A 20539-nucleotide genomic window follows, 5' to 3' on the forward strand; every position below is an offset into this window, starting at 1 on the left:
CACTTGCGCCACACACTGTCACACACTGCCACACCATTGAATGCACACTGGGGTGTGGTTAAACCTTAATAACTTCTGAACGGTAGCATCTAGGCGGATTTGGTAAAAAGTGGGTTGAACAGGAACACTTGGACTATAAGTTGGGAAGAGGTGTGAAAATTCCCTTTTATATAACACCAAAATCATCAAAATCGGTTTAGATTCAAAGGAGTTATTACCATTCAAAGTCTTGGTACTGTCCAATGCTCTGCTCTGCTGACCTGGGCAGCGCAGCGCGATTTGTGTGATTTTTCAAATGTGCCAAATTGGCAATTTCTACTAAGCGCCCAGAAATCAGACATGAGCAGTAGGTGGATGCCGGAAAAAAATTTCTGGTACATGTAAATATGTATGCTGGCTGGCAAATATATATGTGCGTAGGTATGTATGTGACCGGGGATATATATGTGCATATATCTTGTGCACCTGAAGCCACCTGACAACGGAAGCCATGTGGGTGGCGGATATGCACATGTCGGATGTGACCAAACCGGAACCGGAAATTCACTTGCCACCAACTTGAACCGGAAGTCGGACACCGGAAACGGAAACTGGACCAACTTCCGTTTCCGGTAGTCGACTTCCGGTTCAAGTTGGTGGCAAGTGAATTTCCGGTTCCGGTTTGGTCACTTCCGCCCCGGATGTTTCCGCCACTCACATGGCTTCCGTTGTCAAGTGGCTGAACAAGATATATGCACATATATATCCCCGGCCACATACATACGTACGCACATATATATCCCCGGTCATATACATACGTACGCACATATATATTTGCCAGCCAGCATACATATTTACATGTACTAGGAATTTTTTCCACCTACTGCTCATTTCTGATTTCTGGGCGCCTAGTAGAAATCGCCAATTTGGTACATTTGAAAAATCACACAAATCGCGCTGCGCTGCCCAGGTCAGCAGAGCAGAGCATTGGACAGTACAAGACTTTGAATGGTAATAACTCCTTTGAATCTAAACCGATTTTGATGATTTTGGTGTTAAATGAAAGGGAATTTTCACACCTCTTCCCAACTTATAGTCCAAGTGTTCCTCTTCAACCCACTTTTTACCAAATCCGCCTAGATGCTACCGTTCAGAAGTTATTAAGGTTTAACCACACCCCAGTGTGCACTTAATGGTGTGGCAGTGTGTGGCGCAAGTGAAAAGTGTAGCATATGCACGAGGGCAAAATTTCTGAAAAAATTAATGTTTTTGCAATGGCCTACATACATTCATGTGTCATTTCAGTTGCAAAGTGAAAATTGCGCAAAACAGCGGTTTTAATGCGAATTTTGATGAAATTTTTTTTGCTAACTTATTCTTCGAGAAATTGCGCATCTTCTGAGACACTTTGTAGAATTCTAACTCTTCAAATATATTAATTATTAACACTTATTTGCGACAGTTTGAGTGTAAAAATCGTGTTTTTTGGCAATAAAATTTGATCAAGCCCACAAGTTAGTAAAAAAGTTTATATATTCGAGTAGCTCGGAGAATTCTACACCATTTTCATGTATACATTGTTATATTTTAGAAACGCAAATGGGTGAAAATTGGAAATGAAAATTTTTTTAGAAGGTTTTTGAAATCGAAATTTCTTATAGAATTTGCCGAAATTTACACATTTTCTAAATTGTTTCGTTTTAATTGATATCCAAATTAAATTAAGAGCAGAAAATATTAACCATTTCCATCTTTTTTAACGTTTTTATGCGCATCCAGATGTGACGAAATTGGGACGGTGAGAATTCTTTTTCACATGACACCATTATTTTGAATGGATATAACTCGGGTAAATCTGAACCGATTTTGATGTACTTGGTGTCAAATGAAAGGAAATTTTCAGATCAAGATTTATAACTTCAAGAAGTAATGATTGGGAACATAAATAAATTAGCTAAAAATGCGAAACACCTCTACCTACCCCTACGTAAAAAGTTTCCAATTATAGTTTTCATTTCCAAAACTCCTTGTATCGATTACACTGAAAAATAATTATACCTATTTATAACATAATTACTCAGTGCTTTATTTTTTTTTTTCTTTTTTTTTACTAAGTCATCACAAAATTTTTATTTTATGATACAATCCTGAGGAGGACACATATTTATATATAAATTTACAAGTTACTACAAATTCATAACTAATAATGATTACATAAACACAAATATAAGCCTGCATATCTATATGAGAGCGTACATTGCAATTATCTTCTAAGCCGGCAAATTGTAACGCCTAATACTAACACAACTTAGCTTTTGCGCCCAAAAATCTTCTCAACTTAACTCATTAATAAAGTATATATACATGAATACAAATAATGTAAAATTATTGTTGGGAAATCGACTTCCGAAAACGCCGTTCGATAATTGCAGTATTTCGTCGGAAACAGGCGTTCTTCTTCACATGTCAGGCTTGTTTATTTTTTCCCTTTGAGCATCCGTATGCTGTTTCACGAACTGGTTGAAGTTTTGTTCCTCCACATGATCTTCATTAAAGGTAGGCGCTTCTTCTTCCCGCCCTTCTTCGTCCTCAGAACTCTCATTTCCAGGGTGTTTCAGGTAAATATCGGACAATTCTCGCCCAAGAGCGACCTAAAAAAAATTACACACATAACATAAGCACATATATTGGTATTTCATATGGATCTTGGACTTACCTCTTCTACAAAACCACCCAAAGGTACCTCGCTTCCTTCACCTTTGCTCTTTACAATCGCAGCTAATTTACTTTCCTTCATTTTCGCCTCTTCAGTTAGTTTGGCCTCTCGTAATTTCATATATTCTGTTTTGTAATCCCTGCAAGTGAGCAAGGAGAACACAATTATACACAAATTTATATTATACGTTATATCTACGTTACCGTTCATATTCTTTCGCACAATCGGCCACTAAATCATAAAATCGGTCAAAGCCAATGCCAGTTTTTGAAGATACCCCACACGTCCGCAGATTGCGATAGAACTCATCGAGTGTAAGAGACATCGTTCTTGTCAAATTACTGATATAATTTTGTTCTTTCTCTAGTGCCTCCTGGAAAGCCTCAAAATCGTTCATCCACTCGACAGCAAAATCATGGTCCTGCACATCTATCTTTAAAATAAAAAAAAACTCTCGTGAAAATCGGTTCTAATAAGTCATTGCAGTACACTCACCTTGTTGAGTGCCACTATGAAGGGTAAACGCGCTTTATACAATATAGAGCAGGCATACAGCATATTCGACATGAATGTGGTCGGACTTATGGAACGCACTACATCCATCACATAGACTACAACTGTTGGAAACATGGTTGCCAATGCCTCAGTGATTATCGTACCGGAAGCGGACCATGTGAATACCTCAATTTGTCCAGGTGTATCAATAATACACCATTTGTGTCCCTGTTGTCCAGCACGCCTTACTAACTCGACCACCTTTTCAAATTTAGTGGCAAACAAATTCAACGAGGTGACAATTCCACCATTCGGGCCAAGTTTATACTGTTTCATAACTTCTTTGTAGTTCACAGTGTCTCTGATGTCAATGTTGGCATGATACGGAGTTTCACGACACGCCGGATCAAGATTTATCACATACGGTTTGAAATGATCAAAAGAAAGCTGATTAAGCTTCTGAACGAAAGTAGTCTTCCCAGAGCCAGCCATGCCTAGCACAATCAAGCATACTGGTGCCGATACTGGTTCTTGTTCTGTTGCAATTGGGGTCCCCTCACCAGTTGATGAACTTGCCTTGGAACTAGAACTCGCCATTATTTATTTTATTTGCTAAAGTATACAAAAATACATAAATTGTTAAAAATACTTTGCAAACAAAAACGCGGTAGAAATACGAGTTCAAGAGATGCCGTAATGTTAAAATTTATGTGCTAATGAACGAGCTGCCACATATTATTCCCGGCATATTTTTTTACCATTCCGGACGTCCAAACTTCTATAAATATTAGTTAAACCATACTTTCTTTGGCTAACTTACTTGGTTTCTATAGTTTATTTGGAAATTGTTTAATGTAAAATTATTTCTAAATAGTGTCATCTTACAAATAATACAGCTTTCAAATATGTTATAAAACTCTTTAGTGTGGCAAACTTAAAAATAACCTCAATTAAGAAACATATGCAAAATCAAAACAGCTGACTGTCAAAAAGCGGAAGAAATTGGAAGTGATCGAAATTTGTTTGTTATTTAACAAAATTAGAAATCGAAAAATTGAAAACTAGAAAATGTCTGGAAGATTAATACTACGACAGCTATTCCGTCAGGCGGGGATTGCACAACGTATGTCAGTAATTAAACGATATGAAAGCGCCTCAACAGCTACTGGTACAACCAGCAACACCAAACAGCCCACATTCAATAAGGACACATTGAAGCAGCTTGTAAATACAAATAAAGTAGTAATATTTATGAAGGGTAATCCCGAAACACCAAAATGCGGCTTCAGCAATGCAGTGGTGCAAATATTACGAATGCATGGTGTACAATACGACGCACATGATGTGCTTCAAAGCGATGAACTGCGACAAAGTAGAACCCAAAATACAGTGTTTTCCAAACTATTGCTTATCATTTTTTTTTTTTTCAGGTATCAAAGAGTTTTCCGATTGGCCCACTATCCCCCAGGTCTATATAAATGGCGAATTTGTGGGTGGATGTGATATTTTATTGCAAATGCACCAAAGTGGAGATTTGATCGACGAGTTAAAAAAGGTTGGCATAGAATCACTCCTGCTGACAGAAGCTCAAAATGCAGACAAAGGCTCTCCAAAAGACACTAAACCCGATCAAAAGTGAAACCTTTGAGATTTTCCATTTTTAAAAAATTTGTTGGTCGCTTATGTAATTTTTGCGAATTAATATTTAATAATTATTCGTTTACATCATGAAATACGAATAAAATGACGTTGAATTTAGTATCTTAACCAATACCACGCATTTTCTAGTTACGCTTCCTACGATGGTTATATTCCGCAAAAGCAAGCAGTTCCAAAATTTTCACATAAACTTGTGTAGGGTGATGAATTTGCAATAGTTCCATACAATATTGCCGATGTTCGCTAAATGCCATATTAGCAATTATTATAGCTAATGAGAAAGCGGCGCGATGATGTAGTTGTTCCACCGACTGAACTTTATTTTTTCGGTGCGGAGCCATTTACAAGTAAATACGACTTATATAAAAAATATCGAAGAAATCACTGGGTAGACTAAGTTTGCTTAAAACTTTCGCGAAATTATTAATAGTAAACCGTTATTTTAACATGGCAGACTTTGCACCTAGCTATTATATGTAATACTGCAATCACAGTGTTCTCGTTACAAATATCTCCGGATTAAAAATAAATTTTTGTATAACTTCAATTTTATTATCGCTTTGCCTTTTCAACAATACATTGAATGTATTTTAAAGGTTTATTTTTTAAACTATTCTTCGATTACACATATTTCTTTAGTGATTTACGTGTGAAATGTTAAAATATAATAAATATTTATTTATTATTTTTTTAAATATATATACTTATGTATTATCAATTTTAGGAATATCGTAAAGACATTGGGGCTGTATTTTATTACGATTATCATGTGGTCGGGCTAAATCGTTATTTTTTATCGGTCCGAACCGATACCAAGCAAAACCCCACCTTGATAAATTTTAATTTCAATGTTACATTCAATTGCATGAAAACTGCAACTATTATTCAAATACGCCTATATAATACAAACAATTCATACGTGTCTAAAGTGTAAGAATTTTCCGTTTCAACATACACAACTGTCCTCATTTCAATAAATTTGTAATAAAATAATCTTTTATACGAATAGTCGGTAGTTTCTAAGAAAAAAAAAACTAAAAATTTAAATGAATATTAAAGTAGCAAAATATATGTGTAGGTATATAATACTATAACGTTCTCGTATAAGGTATGTATTAAGAATTTTAAATTTTTGATTTCTTGGATAATAGCGTGTGAGTGTGATGGTACTGCATGGTTTGAGTAAATAGTATAACTTCTTTTTACAAAATACCGATACTGTTCATAAATATTTCTTTTATGTAATTGTGTTGCTAAATTCCAATTGGTATAAATAAAAAAAACTGGTTTTCCAAACACTTTAACTAAGAAGTACAATTTTAGATTGGCATCTTAGCCGAATTTAGCTGCTTGAGACATTTTGCAAATATCTTCTGAATGCTATGCGATTGATAGGCGTTCCATAATTGATCCTTCTAACAGGAATTCATTGCTATTTGTTAGTATGTCGATAAGCTGCTCAGATTCGCCTGTGTTTATGCTAAAGGGAAAAAAAGACGAAATCTCTGGAAGCAATCCACTGTTATTGAATCCATTCAAAGTAGCTGGTAAGGAAGACTTTCGACGCCGCTCAACGCCATCGATCATTTCAATGCTGTTGCGTCTTCTAGTAATGTTATCTATGAGAGGCCTTTTCTCACAGGTCCGTTCATAGTAAATATCTGGTAGATCATCAAAATCCTGAAGTTCTAAGCAACGCTGTAATTTCGCAATGTTGCTCAGCAGTAAACGATGATTAAGATCTATCTGTGGAAAGCCGCCGTGTTTGATTTCTAAAATAGGCATCCAACGATAATAACATTGTTCCCATATTGCCAAATCAGCCATGCGATGTTGCGGCTCCAAATAGCGATCCTTTGGTATTGTAGATGAGGTAACAAACAATTGCGGATTGATGGTTGTAAAGCGTTGTTGTTGCCCTTGTTTCATTGATGATATTTGTGCGAGTCCAGGTAACATTACAGCACCTGCAGGTATCGCTATTGACCGACGGTTATGTTGTTCCTGCCGTTGGCGTTGATAGAAAGGATTTGTAAAAAATACCTTATCTTTCTCAGCAAACTGTTCGCCCCAATCCCAAACAGGACGCAGTACCAGATTGCCAAAATTGACAGCACGCGCTCGATCCACCTCAGTATCAAATTGAAATGTGTCAAAGATAGGCAGAAAACACGAATCCCATAATGTGGTTAAATACGTTTGACTGTACTCGAATTCATCCGGGAATTGCTGCAACAACTGCCACACACAGTCTAGAAAAAGTAAGAAAACTGGACTTTCTTCCTCTTCTGCTGCATCGCCACGAACGTGGCCCAATCTAGTTTGAAAGGGATGCTCCAAAGCCACCCATTCCTTTTGTACCAAAGACTGAAATCCATCAATTGTCCGAAATAGAGGATCTAATATTATTTGTGTTAGGCTCGATATAATACAACACAAATCCCGTCCATTGGTTTCTTGCAATACACATGTTGTACCGGTTCGCAACGATTCTGCAGCCTCACACGAATATCGCAGACAGAGTGACACATAGAAGAGCCAATTCGACTTTTCGACATTTGAAAGGAATTTTGAATCTTGAACCAGAAATTCTTGCGGATTTTCGGGCGTACAAAGACGACGAAACTTCAAATATGATCTTTGTACATCTTGTATACTAGGAAGACGATCCGTCAATTGTAGAAGTTTCAACGCATGTCGCGGATCGCACTTTCTCACGAGTTCAAGTGTAACATTCTCCACTTTAGTGTCTTGCTGCATTGCAGGTTTCAACTCAGCTAAACGGACAAGCGATGCACTACCATAGCCATAGACCCAAAAAGCCGCTCGCGAATCATAGAAGGCTCGTGATAAGTCCAAAAATCGTTCAATTGTGCAGCATTTAGGAATAACAAAGTGTGGTGGTAGAGTGTATTTTGGAGCCTGTAATACGTTTTGTAATTGAGGCACACTATCAGCACTAACAACTTGCCATTCGTTTGCACCGCATCGTATTAACTCTCGTGCCCAGTCATTCTTTGTGCTATACATAGTAACATTAGATTTTCCTATCATGGAATAATATGGCTCGCGGTAACAGTACGCAAAACTTAGATCATGACGCGATGGATATGCGAATCGAGCTAAAGCCGATGCAATCAGTTTTCCATAGTCAGGGCCAGATCTTGAATTTTGGAAGGCGAATTTAAGTAAACGAAAGTTTTTGCAAATAATATGAAGCGCCGTAATACGACTGCTCATCACTTTCTGTTGTGCGTCAAGTTTTTTACGTCTATTTCCTCCACTTAATGCACTTACGCTGACTCTACCACCCTCTGCCAGCTGGTATACATAATCTATATTATTTAGGGTAACGTCGTTACGTTGCAAATAAAGATGCTCCTGATAGGATTCTTGGGGAGGTGTTTCCTGTTTCTGTCGTTGTAATGGCACAAAGGCCATTTTGAAATTGGTTACACTTAACAAACCGAATACTGCCTGACGAGACATATCGAGTTCGGAACCTTCAGTGGGAGCTGGCATAATAGCAGAGAACAGATAAGCGGGTGCCGAAGCTACAACAAGTTCATTAGCTAACAGTCGTGGTTTAGCCAAATGAAGGTCCCGGAGCTCTGTTGGAAGCCAGTCATCGCTGCCTTCTTGACGGGGAATCTATTAAATCACAATATATAAAATTATTAAGTATAGCAACTCGTATAAAAAAAGCACAGTGAGAGGTGATGTCATTTTTCCTCAAAACAATATATTAAGTTCGATAGCATGTAATAAAATGGAAGCTATTTTATTTTACTTACATCTCCAGGTGAGGGTGCAACATAACTCAAAAAAGTATTTCGCTTCCGGTCCGATATACTAGACATATTTGGTGGTAATTGCCTATCGTCTGTTTGTTATTTTGTTATTGCGACCTTCTTACTATGTGCTACAATCGGTGTCGTAGTTATTGTCACCGCTGCTGTAGTCACTGTCCAATTATATGTGCTGGTTAAATATTAATATTCAGCAAACGAAATGTAACTACTGAAGTGTTCGTCGTTGCAATATAATGTTGGGTTTATCCGTTCTATCGCGAGAATAGCAAGATGCTTTGTGGGCGGGCGTGTTGCAAACGCCAGAACAAACGCTGCGTCCGCCCTCTGCGTCAGCAACTGTACTTTAGCTTAAATCTATTTTATTTGATGTTTTTGTCTTTTTTCCTTGCTTTGCATGCGATAAGTAATGATAGTACTTCCCGACGAATTTGGCAAATTTTGTTTTCTTTATTCATGTGGTGTCATCACAAACGTCATACCAATAATTTAATAAATCTGGTTTGATTTATCTTTTCGCTGATAAACAAAGGTTCACTTGTGATGACAGCTTTCTTTTGTAAAACATTCCATATCCTAATAGTTATTTTTCTGCACGATTTTCATAATTTTCACCAGATTGGAGATATAAAATTCACTTTCAATCACTTTAAACTTATTTTCCAAATCACTTTGTTCTCTTGCTTTCTTTGACATTCCGAATTATCCACTCAGGGTGGCATTTGCCTAAAACTAATACATATATTGACATATTACATATTATTTTAGTATCATTTTGATTAGTCAATTTTTGATACGTTTTGTAATTGATTGTATAATTAAATGAAATGCTTAAGTAAAACAACTAAAATTTATTATAATTAGGTATTGTAATTTTATTGATGATGCAGTTATGAAAGGTTCAATATTATTGCGCACTTTTTGACAGTTGTATAGAATCAGAGCAGAGAACGTATAATAATGTTAAAGGTTCTCTGTGTAGAATCGTCAGAAAAGGTTCTTTGCAATCACTCTCTCACCAATTAGAGAATGTCAAAAAGTAGTGTGAAATGCGAACGTGGACTAAACGTCAAAGCAAACAGAGAAGAATAAAAACTCATCAGTAGGATTTAATTTTCGGTCACTTTGCTTTCATTTTTCGATGGAGGTTGCGGTAAATTTGGTTAAGAAAAAAATCCAATAAATTTTTATTACGTTTCATAAATTATAAATAAAAAAATTGCAACTAATTCACGAAATTCAAAACATTGCCTGTAAAACGTACGGCAAGAAAAAAAACATACACGGATCGACCAAATTTCAAGAAGTTAGTGAGAAAGTTTATGATTCGGAGATTTTCGAAATTATTGGTGACAAAAAGATCTTTGGAATATTGTTTAAATCCTATCAGTCGCTACACGCCTGTAGCACAGACGATATCACTAAATATTAGATCGGAATACTTCCCATCAACACGTTTTTCAACATTCTCACGTCCTGGATATTTCAAAAACAATTTCTCAACCACAGACATGGTGAATACAGAAGCTTCTGTGAAATATTTGGAAATTCCCGATAAATCGGAAAGCGACAAAAAACTTTATAAGTAAAAAATATACTCCCGAGTTTGTTGTTGGGTTTGACCATACTTTTTTTTCCAGAACACTATTATTGAGTAATGGTATTCGAGCCTTGCTTGTCTCTGACCCTACACCGGTTCCGCATTGTGGACTAACTTCTTCGTCGTCCTCATCATCTTATGATTCCACAGGAGACTCGTGTGCGGAAGAGAGTAGTAGTACCAGTAGCGAAGATGAAGAGTCTATGAGCACATCCACAACAGACAACGGTGAAAGTGATTCCGACTTAGAGTCAGAAGAAGGTGAGTTTACACGACTATATTTCACTATCTATTAATGGCTAATTTAAAATGTAAATCAAATCGACCCTACAGGTGACGAAAAATTGGCAGCCTGCGCATTATTGGTCGACGTTGGCTCATTCACGGAACCTACCGAATATCAAGGTTTAGCACATTTCCTGGAACATATGATTTTTATGGGATCAGAAAAGTACCCTGCAGAGAATGCATTTGATGCACACATTAAAAAGTGCGGAGGATTTGACAATGCACACACTGAATTCGAAGAAACTTGCTTCTACTTTGAGGTATCTGAAGAGCATTTAGATAGCAGTATGGATTATTTCTCCGCACTACTGAAGGCACCACTTATGAAAAAAGAAGCAATGACACGTGAACGCGATTCTGTAGAATCCGAATTTCAGCAAATAGTACATGACGACGAAGTTCGACGAGATCAACTTGTAGCTGCCTACGCCACACCAGGCTACCCACATGCCACGTTCCCTTGGGGCAACCTCAAGACTCTGAAAGATGGGATAAGTGATGATGATCTGCATGCAATGTTACACGAATTTCAAAAGCGACATTATAGTGCACATCGTATGTGTGTTTGTGTGCAGGCTCGCCTTCCCATTGACGAGTTGGAGCAAATGGTTGTGAAACACTTCTCGGGTATTCCTAGTAACGATCTTCCAGGTATAGATCTTTCGCCGTACAATTATCGAGACGCTTTTCGAAAGGAGTTTTTCGAAGAAGTATTTTTTGTTAAGCCTGTGGAAAATATTTGCAAACTAGAACTTACATGGGTACTGCCATCTATGATAAAGGTTTGGAAATCGATAATTAAAATTATAGCATACATTTACTAATCGTAACATCCAACACCTATCTCGTCCTGATAGCAATATAAGACAAAACCAGATCAGTTTGTCTCACATTTGATTGGATACGAGGGAGAAGGCAGTTTATGTGCCTTTTTGAGAAAACGTTTGTGGGCATTGGAACTTACAGCGGGGATTGATGAAAGCGGCTTCGAATCAAATTCCATGTATTCCTCATTCGTTATTGGAATCTTTCTGACTGATCGTGGATTCCAGCATCTTGACGAGGTGCGCACATAACACGATTATATATTAAGATATTTTTTAACTGATTTCTATTTAAGGTTCTTGCTGCTACTTTTGCCTTTATTAAACTGTTTGCTGGTTGCGGGCCATTCAGAGATGCTTACACAGAATTGCAAAAAATTGAGGCGACCAACTTCCGGTTTGAATCTCAGCGTCCGGCTTTAGACAATGTCGAAAAATTAGCTGTTAAGTTGAAATATTATCCACCGAAGGATATATTGACTGGCACTGAGTTGTACTATGAATACAATGAAGATCACATTCAAGAGGTTGTAAAGCATTTAAACGAATTCCGATTTAATATAATGCTCACCTCGCAACACAAATATGAAGATGTAACATATGACAAAAAGGAAAAATGGTTCGGCACCGAATATACCACAATGAAAATTCCACAAAAATGGCGTGAACTGTGGGAAAAGTCGAAACCCATGCCCGAGTTGTTTTTGCCGAAGCCAAATCGTTTTATATCAAATGATTTCCGTTTACACTGGGAAGAAAACGGAAAACCTGAGTTACCAACTGCCCCTAAGAAGATACTTCAGACGGATATTTGTGAATTGTGGTTTAGGCAAGATGATAAGTTTCTACTTCCCGAGGCCTACATGTACTTCTATTTTATATCGCCACTATTGCGCAAGGATCCCAAAAAGTACGCAACACACTTTTTTATCATTGTAACAAAATTTACTAATTTTATACATATTAATATCTGCAGCGATGCTTTGTGTGCTCTCTATGAGAGATTAGTTAAATTCCGGCTTAGTGAAGAGTTGTATCCAGCCACGGTTGCGGGTCTTTCGTATCAGTTCTACACTGCCGAAAAAGGAATTATACTAAAGGTATGTGAAATTAACAGAGTGTTTGATTATTGAAATGGATTTTTGATTAATTTTTTTTTAACTCATTGAAAGGTGAATGGCTATAATGAGAAATTACATTTGCTTGTGGGCATTATAACCAAAGCTATGGTGTCAATGCGTGATCACATAACGGAAGATCAATTTAATATATTCAAAACAGATCAGAAGAAATCCTATTTCAATTCGTTGATTAAGCCGAGAACCCTAAACAAGTAAGACCCTTACAAACCAGTATTCATCCCACCCTAAAATAGCATTACTAACTTCGTTTATTTCTAGGGATATCCGTTTGAGTATAGTGGAGCACATCCGTTGGCCAATTATAACTAAATACAAATGCTTAGATAGTTTGACATTAAACGACGTGTTAAATTTCTCGGATGCCTATACGAGTGAGTTATATTTGCAGACACTAATGCAAGGTAATTTAACGGAGGAGTCAGCACATAATGTAATGAATTCCGTGTTAACTACCCTCAATTGTCGCAATATCAAAGAGGTATAACAATTTCACTATGCAACCCATATATATTTTAATAAATTGTCCTTGCTTTAGACTAAATACATTGAAAATCGTACCGTCCAATTGCCCCAAGGTTCCCACTTCATACGCTGTCGTTCTCTCAATGAAGAGGATGTGAACACTGTAATTTGCAACTTTTACCAAATTGGACCCTGTTCTCTGCGGGTCGAAAGCATTTTGGATCTATTAATGATGTTCGTTGAAGAACCATTATTCGACACACTCCGCACAAAGGAGCAGCTGGGATACTATGTTTCGGCATCAGTGCGCATGAACTATGGCATAATTGGTTACTCAATTGCTGTGAATTCACAAGAAACGAAGTTTAGCGCAGCTCATGTGGACGAACGAATTGAAGTGTTTCGCGGCAAAATGTTGCAAATTTTGGAAGAGATGAGTGAAGAGGATTTCGATCACGTTCGAGAGTCGTTAATAAAAATCAAGCAGGTAGTTGATATATCACTCACAGAAGAAGTGTCTCACAATTGGGAGGAGATCACGTCCGAGGAATATGTTTTCGATCGGCGGCGACGTGAAATCGACGTTTTGAGAGCGTTAACTAAGCAGGATATAATTGATTTTTGTCTGAACAACGAACGAACCAACTTACGTAAGTTGTCGGTACAAGTTATCGGCAATAAGGACGCAGTACGCTCTAAGCGATCAGCCACACGCGACGAAGAGAACTCGAATGCTGACAGTGCCAGCAGTAGTGGCAGCGAGTCGGAGGTGGATGACGAAGAGCTATTCAATGCATTAGCCAGCAAGTTGGATGTGCGATTCATACCAAAAGATGGGGACGCTACAACAATAGTAGACATTAAAGACTTCAAGGAAAATTTGCATGTGTATCCGATTACCAAAACCAAGTTGGAAAATGGCACGGAACGCTCGCCGATGGAAATAATAGAGGAATGTTAAACAATAATGACGAAAACTTTGCGTTGAAATATATTAGACTAGTAAAGAACATTCGGAATAACCCTTAACACATAGTGGATTGGCGTTGGTTCCACATACATTTAAAAGCAATGATATGCCCTGGATGAGCAATCACTGCTTTTTATTCGCGGTAGTTTAAAAAACTGAAACAATTTTAAAATTTTTGAGTCAATAAAATTAATTCACTTGCAAGTGTACATATAAAGACAGTGGTATTAAAATCATTCACTAACAAAACATGGAAAACAATTTGTTGAAGTTGCTACGTGTTTAGTCAAACAGGGTAAGTCAAAAGAGAAGTACAGTAGGTGTGAACGTGTTGGCATTTTCGTTGATTTGGACGAAGTATGGAATAAAAATATGTACATACTGATACATTGTACATACATGTGTAATATAATTACGCTTTAAGCCAACAATGCGTTGAAAAAAAAACATCTGTGCTGCTCTATAAATAATAATAATAATAATGTTTTGTTGGTGAAACTAATTGTGCCACGAGTAAATATTCAATTTGTGAAGTAGTTTCTGTTCTTTTTAGCCACATATTTCAATATGCCAAATAATTTATGAGTTATAGTCATCATTTCCTTCATTTACCAAATGTTAACATTTTTCTCTCAAATACTATTATTAATATAATTATAAATATCGTGAATAATAACTCAAATATCTTATTTCGTTGCAATTGTATGATATTTATCAACTTGACAACGACTCAAACAGAAATTGACGCATTCATTGGGATTTTCACTGATACAGGGTCTTTATTCTTAATCGTTTCGAAGTATATGTATGTGTATGACTATATTGTATATATATAAAAATAGTGTTTAATATGTTTAACGATTTTATATGCACACTTATTGGGTATGTCGCACCTTTAAGGATTTTATTGTTCAGGTTGGGTATTTGTAGATAGGCAAAAGTTGAAAAAAATGTTATGTATAGATTAGCTTAATTAATATTTGTTCGTCGCTAAGTACCCGTTGACTTAGCGCAGATGCTTATTGATTATATATGTACACATATGTACAAAGTAAATGCTCTCAATTGGCATAGTAAAAAAAGTACAAAAGAGTTGGTATTAAACACGAAAAAATTAAAGGTATGGAAAATTTTCTGCGGTGTGCTACTTATGCTTATAATTTATATACGTCTCAGATATATAATAATAACATATAAAATAACAAAAACAACTTCTACATTTCATTGCCTACAGACAAATACTACTACACTTGCCTTGTCTCACTCTACAGTTTCTGCATTTCAGTCACGTTCTTGATATTCTTGGTCTTTATAATCTTTGGTGTGAATTCACCACCGTCCGTCTCCAAAAGACTACTTTGATTGTGATCGTAGCGGCTATGTGGCCCTCCTTGAAGGAAAATTCGTGACAACAAAGAACTGTTTGAGCGATTTAGTTTGGCGCGCGGCAAGTCTTCTAAACCACGGTGTAAGGACAATTGATCGGGTTCGTGCTCGCCTTCTCGTTCTTGGTTCAAATATTTTATATATTCGGGTGTTCGCAATGACGCAGCCGATGGCTTACGATAGCATTTAAGCATTAATGACGAACAGACTACGGAAACTGAACTTGCCGCCATAGCCACTGACGCCATCCACGGTTGCAATGTGAAACCGAGGGGCGTAAATATACCCGAAGCCAGCGGTATACCGAGCAGGTTGTACATACTGGCAAACAGGAAATTGTATCGTATACGTCGAACTGTGCGACGCGATAGATCGAGGCAGGCCACTACGTCAAGCAGGTCGTTACGCATAAGTACCACATCAGCAGCCTCAGCGGCTACATCTGTACCCGCCGCGATAGCAATACCTACATCAGCTTGGGCAAGAGCAGGACTATCGTTGACGCCATCACCAACCATCGCAACCCGGGCGCCACTTTCTTGTATTAGTTGTATTTTAGCCACCTTGTGCGATGGGAGAACCTCGGCAAAGATGCGCTTAATTCCAACCTGCAATAATATAATAAGCATTTAAATTTATAATTCTTCCCTATTACTCTCCACTTACCTGTCGAGCTATACTTGCAGCAGTATTTTCATTGTCACCAGTTAGCAAAATCACGTTAATGCCCATTTTCTTCAACGTGTAGACAGCCAGATGCGCTTCAGGTTTGACCATGTCTGACACCCCATACATGCATATTAATTGACCATTCAGTGCGCAGAGCACAGCTGTATGTCCTTTTGACTCTTCTTCACTCATACAGTTGTCGATTTCTTGTGGCACGGGTATAGCGTTGCGATTCATCCATTCACGGTTGCCAATCAGCACATTTATCTCACTTCCCAGTACCGTTGAGACAGTATCTACATTTGCTGCGATTCCATATAGTGTTTCGTCTAGTTGAAGCAACTGTTGTTGCTGCTGGAGCTCCATGGATTTGCTAGTAAGCAGCTGCGGTATTAGTTCTTCAATGCTCGCACCGTTCTCCGTATGCACTGTATTTTGATGTGAACGGTAGTTATTTTCATAGTTTATTATTTTCTCAGCATTAGTAGCCTGACGTAATGCTTGTTCGTACTGCAATACAGTGACCTTGATGCCACAGCCAGGAACTGCGAGAAAGTTCTCAGTTTTGCCAAATGTTTGTAAACCCAACATATCTTTGGAGAAGCGTACTATGGCAGATGCAATTGGATGCTCACTGTTCGACTCGGCCGCACCAATAATAGTTAGCGCGCGGGCTAAACTACAGACAGCGGGTTTAACGAACATAACTATTTTAGATGTCATTGGCATTCCGTGCGTTATGGTACCCGTTTTGTCGAACACCACTGTTTTAACCTGTTTTAAAGAAACGATTTATTTTTTCGGAATATGAAAAAAAAAACTTATAATATATAACTCATACCTTATAAGCATTCTCTAATGCTGTGGCACCTTTAACAAGTACCCCATTGATTGCACCAGTGCCCGTGGCTACCATGACTGCAGTCGGAGTGGCCAAGCCCAACGCACAGGGACAAGCAATTGCCAAAACGCTAAGAGCACACTTGAATGCATGACTAATGACAATTGCATGTGAATCCATGTGCATTTTGTGTTCCATAGCTACTGGCACAAGGTCCGGATCAATGAACCCAGCGATCAGCCATCCGATTAATGTAATGGACGATACTGCCACAACGAAAGGAACAAAATAACCTGCAATACGATCTGCTAGCTGTTGTATTGGAGCCTTGGAAGTTTGCGCCTCTTCAACCAAGCGTACAATCTGAGATAAGGTAGTATTTTCTCCAGTATGAGTAGCAGATATAAGTAAGACACCATTCTGATTAATGGAACCACCTATTACCACTGCCCCCTTTCGTTTGGCAACCGGCATTGATTCACCCGTAATGAGACTTTCATCGCATGTGGAATGACCATAGAGTACTTTGCCATCCACAGGTACCTTGGCACCTGGTATTACCTTGAGAACATCACCACGTTGAACGTAGTCCACCGATATAACTTTTTCTGATTTGATGTCAAAGTCGGGAGTCACATCGATCAGCAAAGCCTCAGCCGCCTTCAGTGATAAAAGTTTCGAAAGCGCTTCTGAAGTTTTTCCCTTTGCAATGTGCTCTAACCAGCGACCTAAAGATATGAAAATCAACAACATCGGTGGCGTATCAAAGAATGTTAATGGTGAGGAGTTTTGCTCCATCAACACAGCGGCTATCACCACCGCCACGGAGTAGAGATAGGATATTGTGGTGACCATAGAAATTAATACATCCATGTTGGTGGTACCATGACGTATTGCGCGTAAGGATTGTACGTAAAAATGCCATCCACCAAAAAACTGCACCGGCGTTGAGAGCAGAAACATTACCAAGTTTTCCATTGACAATCCGGGAACTATACAACACATAGCTGCATGACCTCTGTCATTCATTTCCATCATGAAATAGATCATGGCAACCATGCAGGGACCGCCGAAAATAAGAGACACCAAGAAAGCATTGCGCCATTTTGCAATCTCTTCTTTATGCTGCAAATAGTCGTGCGTCATCTTATCTCTGCCATTGTGAAGACTTGCCTGAAAACCCAGCTGCTCAATTGCTTCGCAAATGGTGCGCGGTCCCGTCTGTTCGGTGTTATATCGGAATTTACCTACAATGCACATTTTGAATTAAATTTAAATTTGATTTACAATATATTGAACATGAACTATAAAGAAATTTTAAAAGAATTGAGGATTACAAGAAAGTAACCTAATAGTTATTTGCATTCTCTGGAAAAATGTTTGTAATAATCTTTGACAATTTTTTATATTTTTTTATATTTCAAATGTCACATTATACAAATGTGATAACGGCTACAATGTGTAATTGCATTTTAATGATGACATATTACCCATAAATATAAGGAAAAATAAGAAAGAGTTTACAAATGCATGCAAATGACGTCGATATAGTATATGCCTGCTTACTTTGCAATTATAATTGCACATCATTGGAAAATGTATACCATATGTGTAAGTACCATATCATGATTACAATTTTATGTTATCTACATTCGAACATGTTACCAATATCTTTTGAAAGCACGGTTAACAGTAAATTATGATGGCTTAATTGAAAAAGTCGAATGAAGGTAGAAGTGTTACTCCTACGCTTGATAACTAAGCAACAACTTTAATACCTTGGCAGTATTTTCAATGATAAGCAGTTGGGTATCGATCTTATTGTTATCACGCACTAGCAGTGAATTGAAAAAGGAATTTGAAATAAATTTTTTGATATTTGAGAAGCCCCGATCGCATTTGCTTCGCCACTATATCACATCATGCCTGAAATATTGTATATTATATCAACCACGTATTCATAAATTCATAATAATATTAAATGCAATATTACAATTGGTGTATTGAAAAAATATGCAATAAGCTTAATGATAAGTGAAGCATACATGTAGATGAAAAAATATTAATAAAATTATTTTAACAATACATACATACATATATATGCATATGGAGTACGTATATGGGTGCTAGTGCATTAAACAAATTTTGATTCAATTGACTGAGTTATTTTTGTGTCATTAAACTTTATCTCTTTGATTAATCTTAATTGCATAATAAATAAATTCTTAATTATTATATTATAACTATTTTTAAACCCAATAAAGTAAAAGTAAAAGCAAACACAATATTTGTTTGCATTCACTTTATACATACACATACCTTTTCGAGTCATTAATGTAACAGACGCTGCAGTAACCCCTTTCACTTTTAATACATGTGTTTCGATTTTGTTAACACAAGACGCACAGGTCATACCCGTGATTTCAATTTCAACCTCTGATTCGCCACTGCTCGGTTCATCGATGATTTCGGAAGGAAATCCCAATTCTGTAATGGATTTGGCTATATTTTCCGCTGTCAAGACATTTGCATTATATTTTACTTCTGCTTTAGCAGCAAGTAGTGCCACCAGTATACTATCCAGTCCGTATATCTTTTTACAATGTTTTTCAATAGTTGCTACACAACTGGCGCATGTCATACCACGTATATGCAGAAAGCATTTCGATAGTGCTTCATCTACAGATACTTCCGCATGAGCTTTTGAAGAATTGTTCAAAGGACTCGCATCTGACACTTGTTGCTTTTTAGGGGATTTTGAACTCTGCTCGGATGAAAGCACTGCTGTAATAATTCCGTCTCCCACGTTATCTTTTTCCCATACGCTCGCCTCAAAACCCATATCATCAATCATTTCCGCAATGTCTGTGGGCGTAAATTGTTTTGCATCGTACTTTACCGTAGCGCGCTTATCATCTAAGCTAACTTTTATTTTTAATATACCAGGTTTTGTACCTATATTTCCTTCAATATTCTGGACACACGAATTGCAAGTCATACCAATAATGCGAATTTGAGCCTCTCCCTCACAGTTATCTCCTTCCTTAGCATTTTCAGATGCATTATGTGATGTACTTGGTGTATACGGACAATCGAATCCCATTTCCTCTATTTCAAATGCGATTTTGTAGGGATCTGTTAGCTCTGGGTTATATTCAAAATAACCACATTTATCTTCAAGAACAACGCGAACATTTATAATCCCAGGCTTTCCCGATATTGTGCTCTCGACATTCCTTACGCAACTCTGGCAAGTCATGCCTTCAATCGGCAGGCGGATCTGCTGATTATTCATTGTTTTCTTAATTTCGGGAAATTCGCCAATGTTATTTTCCAAACCAATAAGAGAGACTTGTTCGATCTTTGGGGTCAAAGCGTTTGAGGCTGGTCCATCTGTTTCCAATTCATTCATAACTTTGTTTCCCCGAGCTTATATTATACTTTAAATTAAGAAAATGAATTCTTTTTGCACTTGATACCAATAAATTTACTAACGAAATGTTTAACTATTATAACCAGTTTCCTAGTTAACACTTATAAAAGTGATATACTTTCAAATTTCATTGTTTTTATTTTTTTCCGACTATGTAGTTTATTCGTTCACTGAAAACGGGAGACTTGTGACAAGCTGCTTGTTAAATTGCATTTGACAAAGCAAATTTAAAAGCTCTAATAGTGATGCCACATATTTATATTAAA

At 37.3% G+C, this 20539-nt stretch overlaps 5 protein-coding genes across 7 annotated transcripts; 2 read left to right on the forward strand and 3 right to left on the reverse strand.

Moving 5' to 3' along the window:
• Positions 1–2092: 2092 nt before the first annotated feature.
• LOC105212714 (GPN-loop GTPase 1) lies at positions 2093–3787 on the reverse strand. Its single transcript, XM_011184880.3, has 4 exons — positions 3191–3787; positions 2899–3128; positions 2696–2834; positions 2093–2630 (listed from the first exon to the last, which is right to left on the reverse strand). The coding sequence occupies exons 1-4, from the start codon at positions 3785–3787 to the stop codon at positions 2439–2441; spliced, it is 1158 nt and encodes a 385-aa protein (XP_011183182.2). The 3' UTR covers positions 2093–2438.
• On the reverse strand, positions 3617–20476 carry LOC105212709 (copper-transporting ATPase 1). 3 transcript variants are annotated; one of them, XM_054232497.1, is made up of 5 exons: positions 19160–20476; positions 16841–18087; positions 15997–16773; positions 15199–15938; positions 3617–3802 (listed from the first exon to the last, which is right to left on the reverse strand). In XM_054232497.1, the coding sequence occupies exons 1-4, from the start codon at positions 20250–20252 to the stop codon at positions 15210–15212; spliced, it is 3846 nt and encodes a 1281-aa protein (XP_054088472.1). In that variant the 5' UTR covers positions 20253–20476; the 3' UTR covers positions 3617–3802; positions 15199–15209. The 3 variants fall into 3 exon arrangements, with proteins under 3 accessions (XP_054088472.1, XP_054088471.1, XP_011183178.1); XM_054232496.1 differs by lacking the exon at positions 3617–3802 and adding an exon at positions 9185–9390; XM_011184876.3 differs by lacking the exon at positions 3617–3802 and having other exon boundaries at positions 14698–15938.
• LOC105212713 (glutaredoxin-related protein 5, mitochondrial) lies at positions 4149–4961 on the forward strand. Its single transcript, XM_011184879.3, has 2 exons — positions 4149–4562; positions 4621–4961. Exons 1-2 carry the CDS (start codon positions 4259–4261, stop codon positions 4827–4829), a joined length of 513 nt encoding a protein of 170 aa, XP_011183181.1. The 5' UTR covers positions 4149–4258; the 3' UTR covers positions 4830–4961.
• On the reverse strand, positions 5492–8787 carry LOC105212711 (myotubularin-related protein 10-B). Its single transcript, XM_011184878.3, has 2 exons — positions 8644–8787; positions 5492–8500 (listed from the first exon to the last, which is right to left on the reverse strand). Exons 1-2 carry the CDS (start codon positions 8707–8709, stop codon positions 6230–6232), a joined length of 2337 nt encoding a protein of 778 aa, XP_011183180.2. The 5' UTR covers positions 8710–8787; the 3' UTR covers positions 5492–6229.
• On the forward strand, positions 9712–14161 carry LOC105212710 (nardilysin). Its single transcript, XM_011184877.3, has 9 exons — positions 9712–10243; positions 10299–10519; positions 10592–11328; positions 11404–11610; positions 11667–12280; positions 12347–12470; positions 12543–12703; positions 12771–12990; positions 13048–14161. The coding sequence occupies exons 1-9, from the start codon at positions 9981–9983 to the stop codon at positions 13933–13935; spliced, it is 3435 nt and encodes a 1144-aa protein (XP_011183179.1). The 5' UTR covers positions 9712–9980; the 3' UTR covers positions 13936–14161.
• Positions 20477–20539: the final 63 nt, after the last annotated feature.

This window comes from Zeugodacus cucurbitae, chromosome 5 (genome assembly GCF_028554725.1).
Source record: "Zeugodacus cucurbitae isolate PBARC_wt_2022May chromosome 5, idZeuCucr1.2, whole genome shotgun sequence".
Classification (NCBI taxonomy): Eukaryota; Metazoa; Arthropoda; class Insecta; order Diptera; family Tephritidae; genus Zeugodacus; species Zeugodacus cucurbitae.

What these genes read in the sequence shown, in the direction of transcription:
- LOC105212714 (XM_011184880.3), bottom strand. Translation starts at nt 3,787, where the DNA reads ATGGCGAGTTCTAGTTCCAAGGCAAGTTCATCAACTGGTGAGGGGACC. An exon ending in TCATAGTGGCACTCAACAAG is followed by an intron (nt 3,129 to 3,190) that starts GTGAGTGTACTG and finishes TTTATTTTAAAG; the next exon opens with ATAGATGTGCAGGACCATGA. An exon ending in TGTGCGAAAGAATATGAACG is followed by an intron (nt 2,835 to 2,898) that starts GTAACGTAGATA and finishes GCTCACTTGCAG; the next exon opens with GGATTACAAAACAGAATATA.
- LOC105212713 (XM_011184879.3), top strand. Translation starts at nt 4,259, where the DNA reads ATGTCTGGAAGATTAATACTACGACAGCTATTCCGTCAGGCGGGGATT. An exon ending in AAGCGATGAACTGCGACAAA is followed by an intron (nt 4,563 to 4,620) that starts GTAGAACCCAAA and finishes TTTTTTTTTCAG; the next exon opens with GTATCAAAGAGTTTTCCGAT.
- LOC105212711 (XM_011184878.3), bottom strand. Translation starts at nt 8,709, where the DNA reads ATGTCTAGTATATCGGACCGGAAGCGAAATACTTTTTTGAGTTATGTT. An exon ending in TTGCACCCTCACCTGGAGAT is followed by an intron (nt 8,501 to 8,643) that starts GTAAGTAAAATA and finishes GTGATTTAATAG; the next exon opens with ATTCCCCGTCAAGAAGGCAG.
- LOC105212710 (XM_011184877.3), top strand. Translation starts at nt 9,981, where the DNA reads ATGATTCGGAGATTTTCGAAATTATTGGTGACAAAAAGATCTTTGGAA. An exon ending in TTGCGCAAGGATCCCAAAAA is followed by an intron (nt 12,281 to 12,346) that starts GTACGCAACACA and finishes TAATATCTGCAG; the next exon opens with CGATGCTTTGTGTGCTCTCT. An exon ending in ATTGTCGCAATATCAAAGAG is followed by an intron (nt 12,991 to 13,047) that starts GTATAACAATTT and finishes TCCTTGCTTTAG; the next exon opens with ACTAAATACATTGAAAATCG.
- LOC105212709 (XM_054232497.1), bottom strand. Translation starts at nt 20,252, where the DNA reads ATGAATGAATTGGAAACAGATGGACCAGCCTCAAACGCTTTGACCCCA. An exon ending in TACATTAATGACTCGAAAAG is followed by an intron (nt 18,088 to 19,159) that starts GTATGTGTATGT and finishes TGTGCATTGTAG; the next exon opens with GTAAATTCCGATATAACACC. An exon ending in CTGCAAGTATAGCTCGACAG is followed by an intron (nt 15,939 to 15,996) that starts GTAAGTGGAGAG and finishes ATATTATTGCAG; the next exon opens with GTTGGAATTAAGCGCATCTT.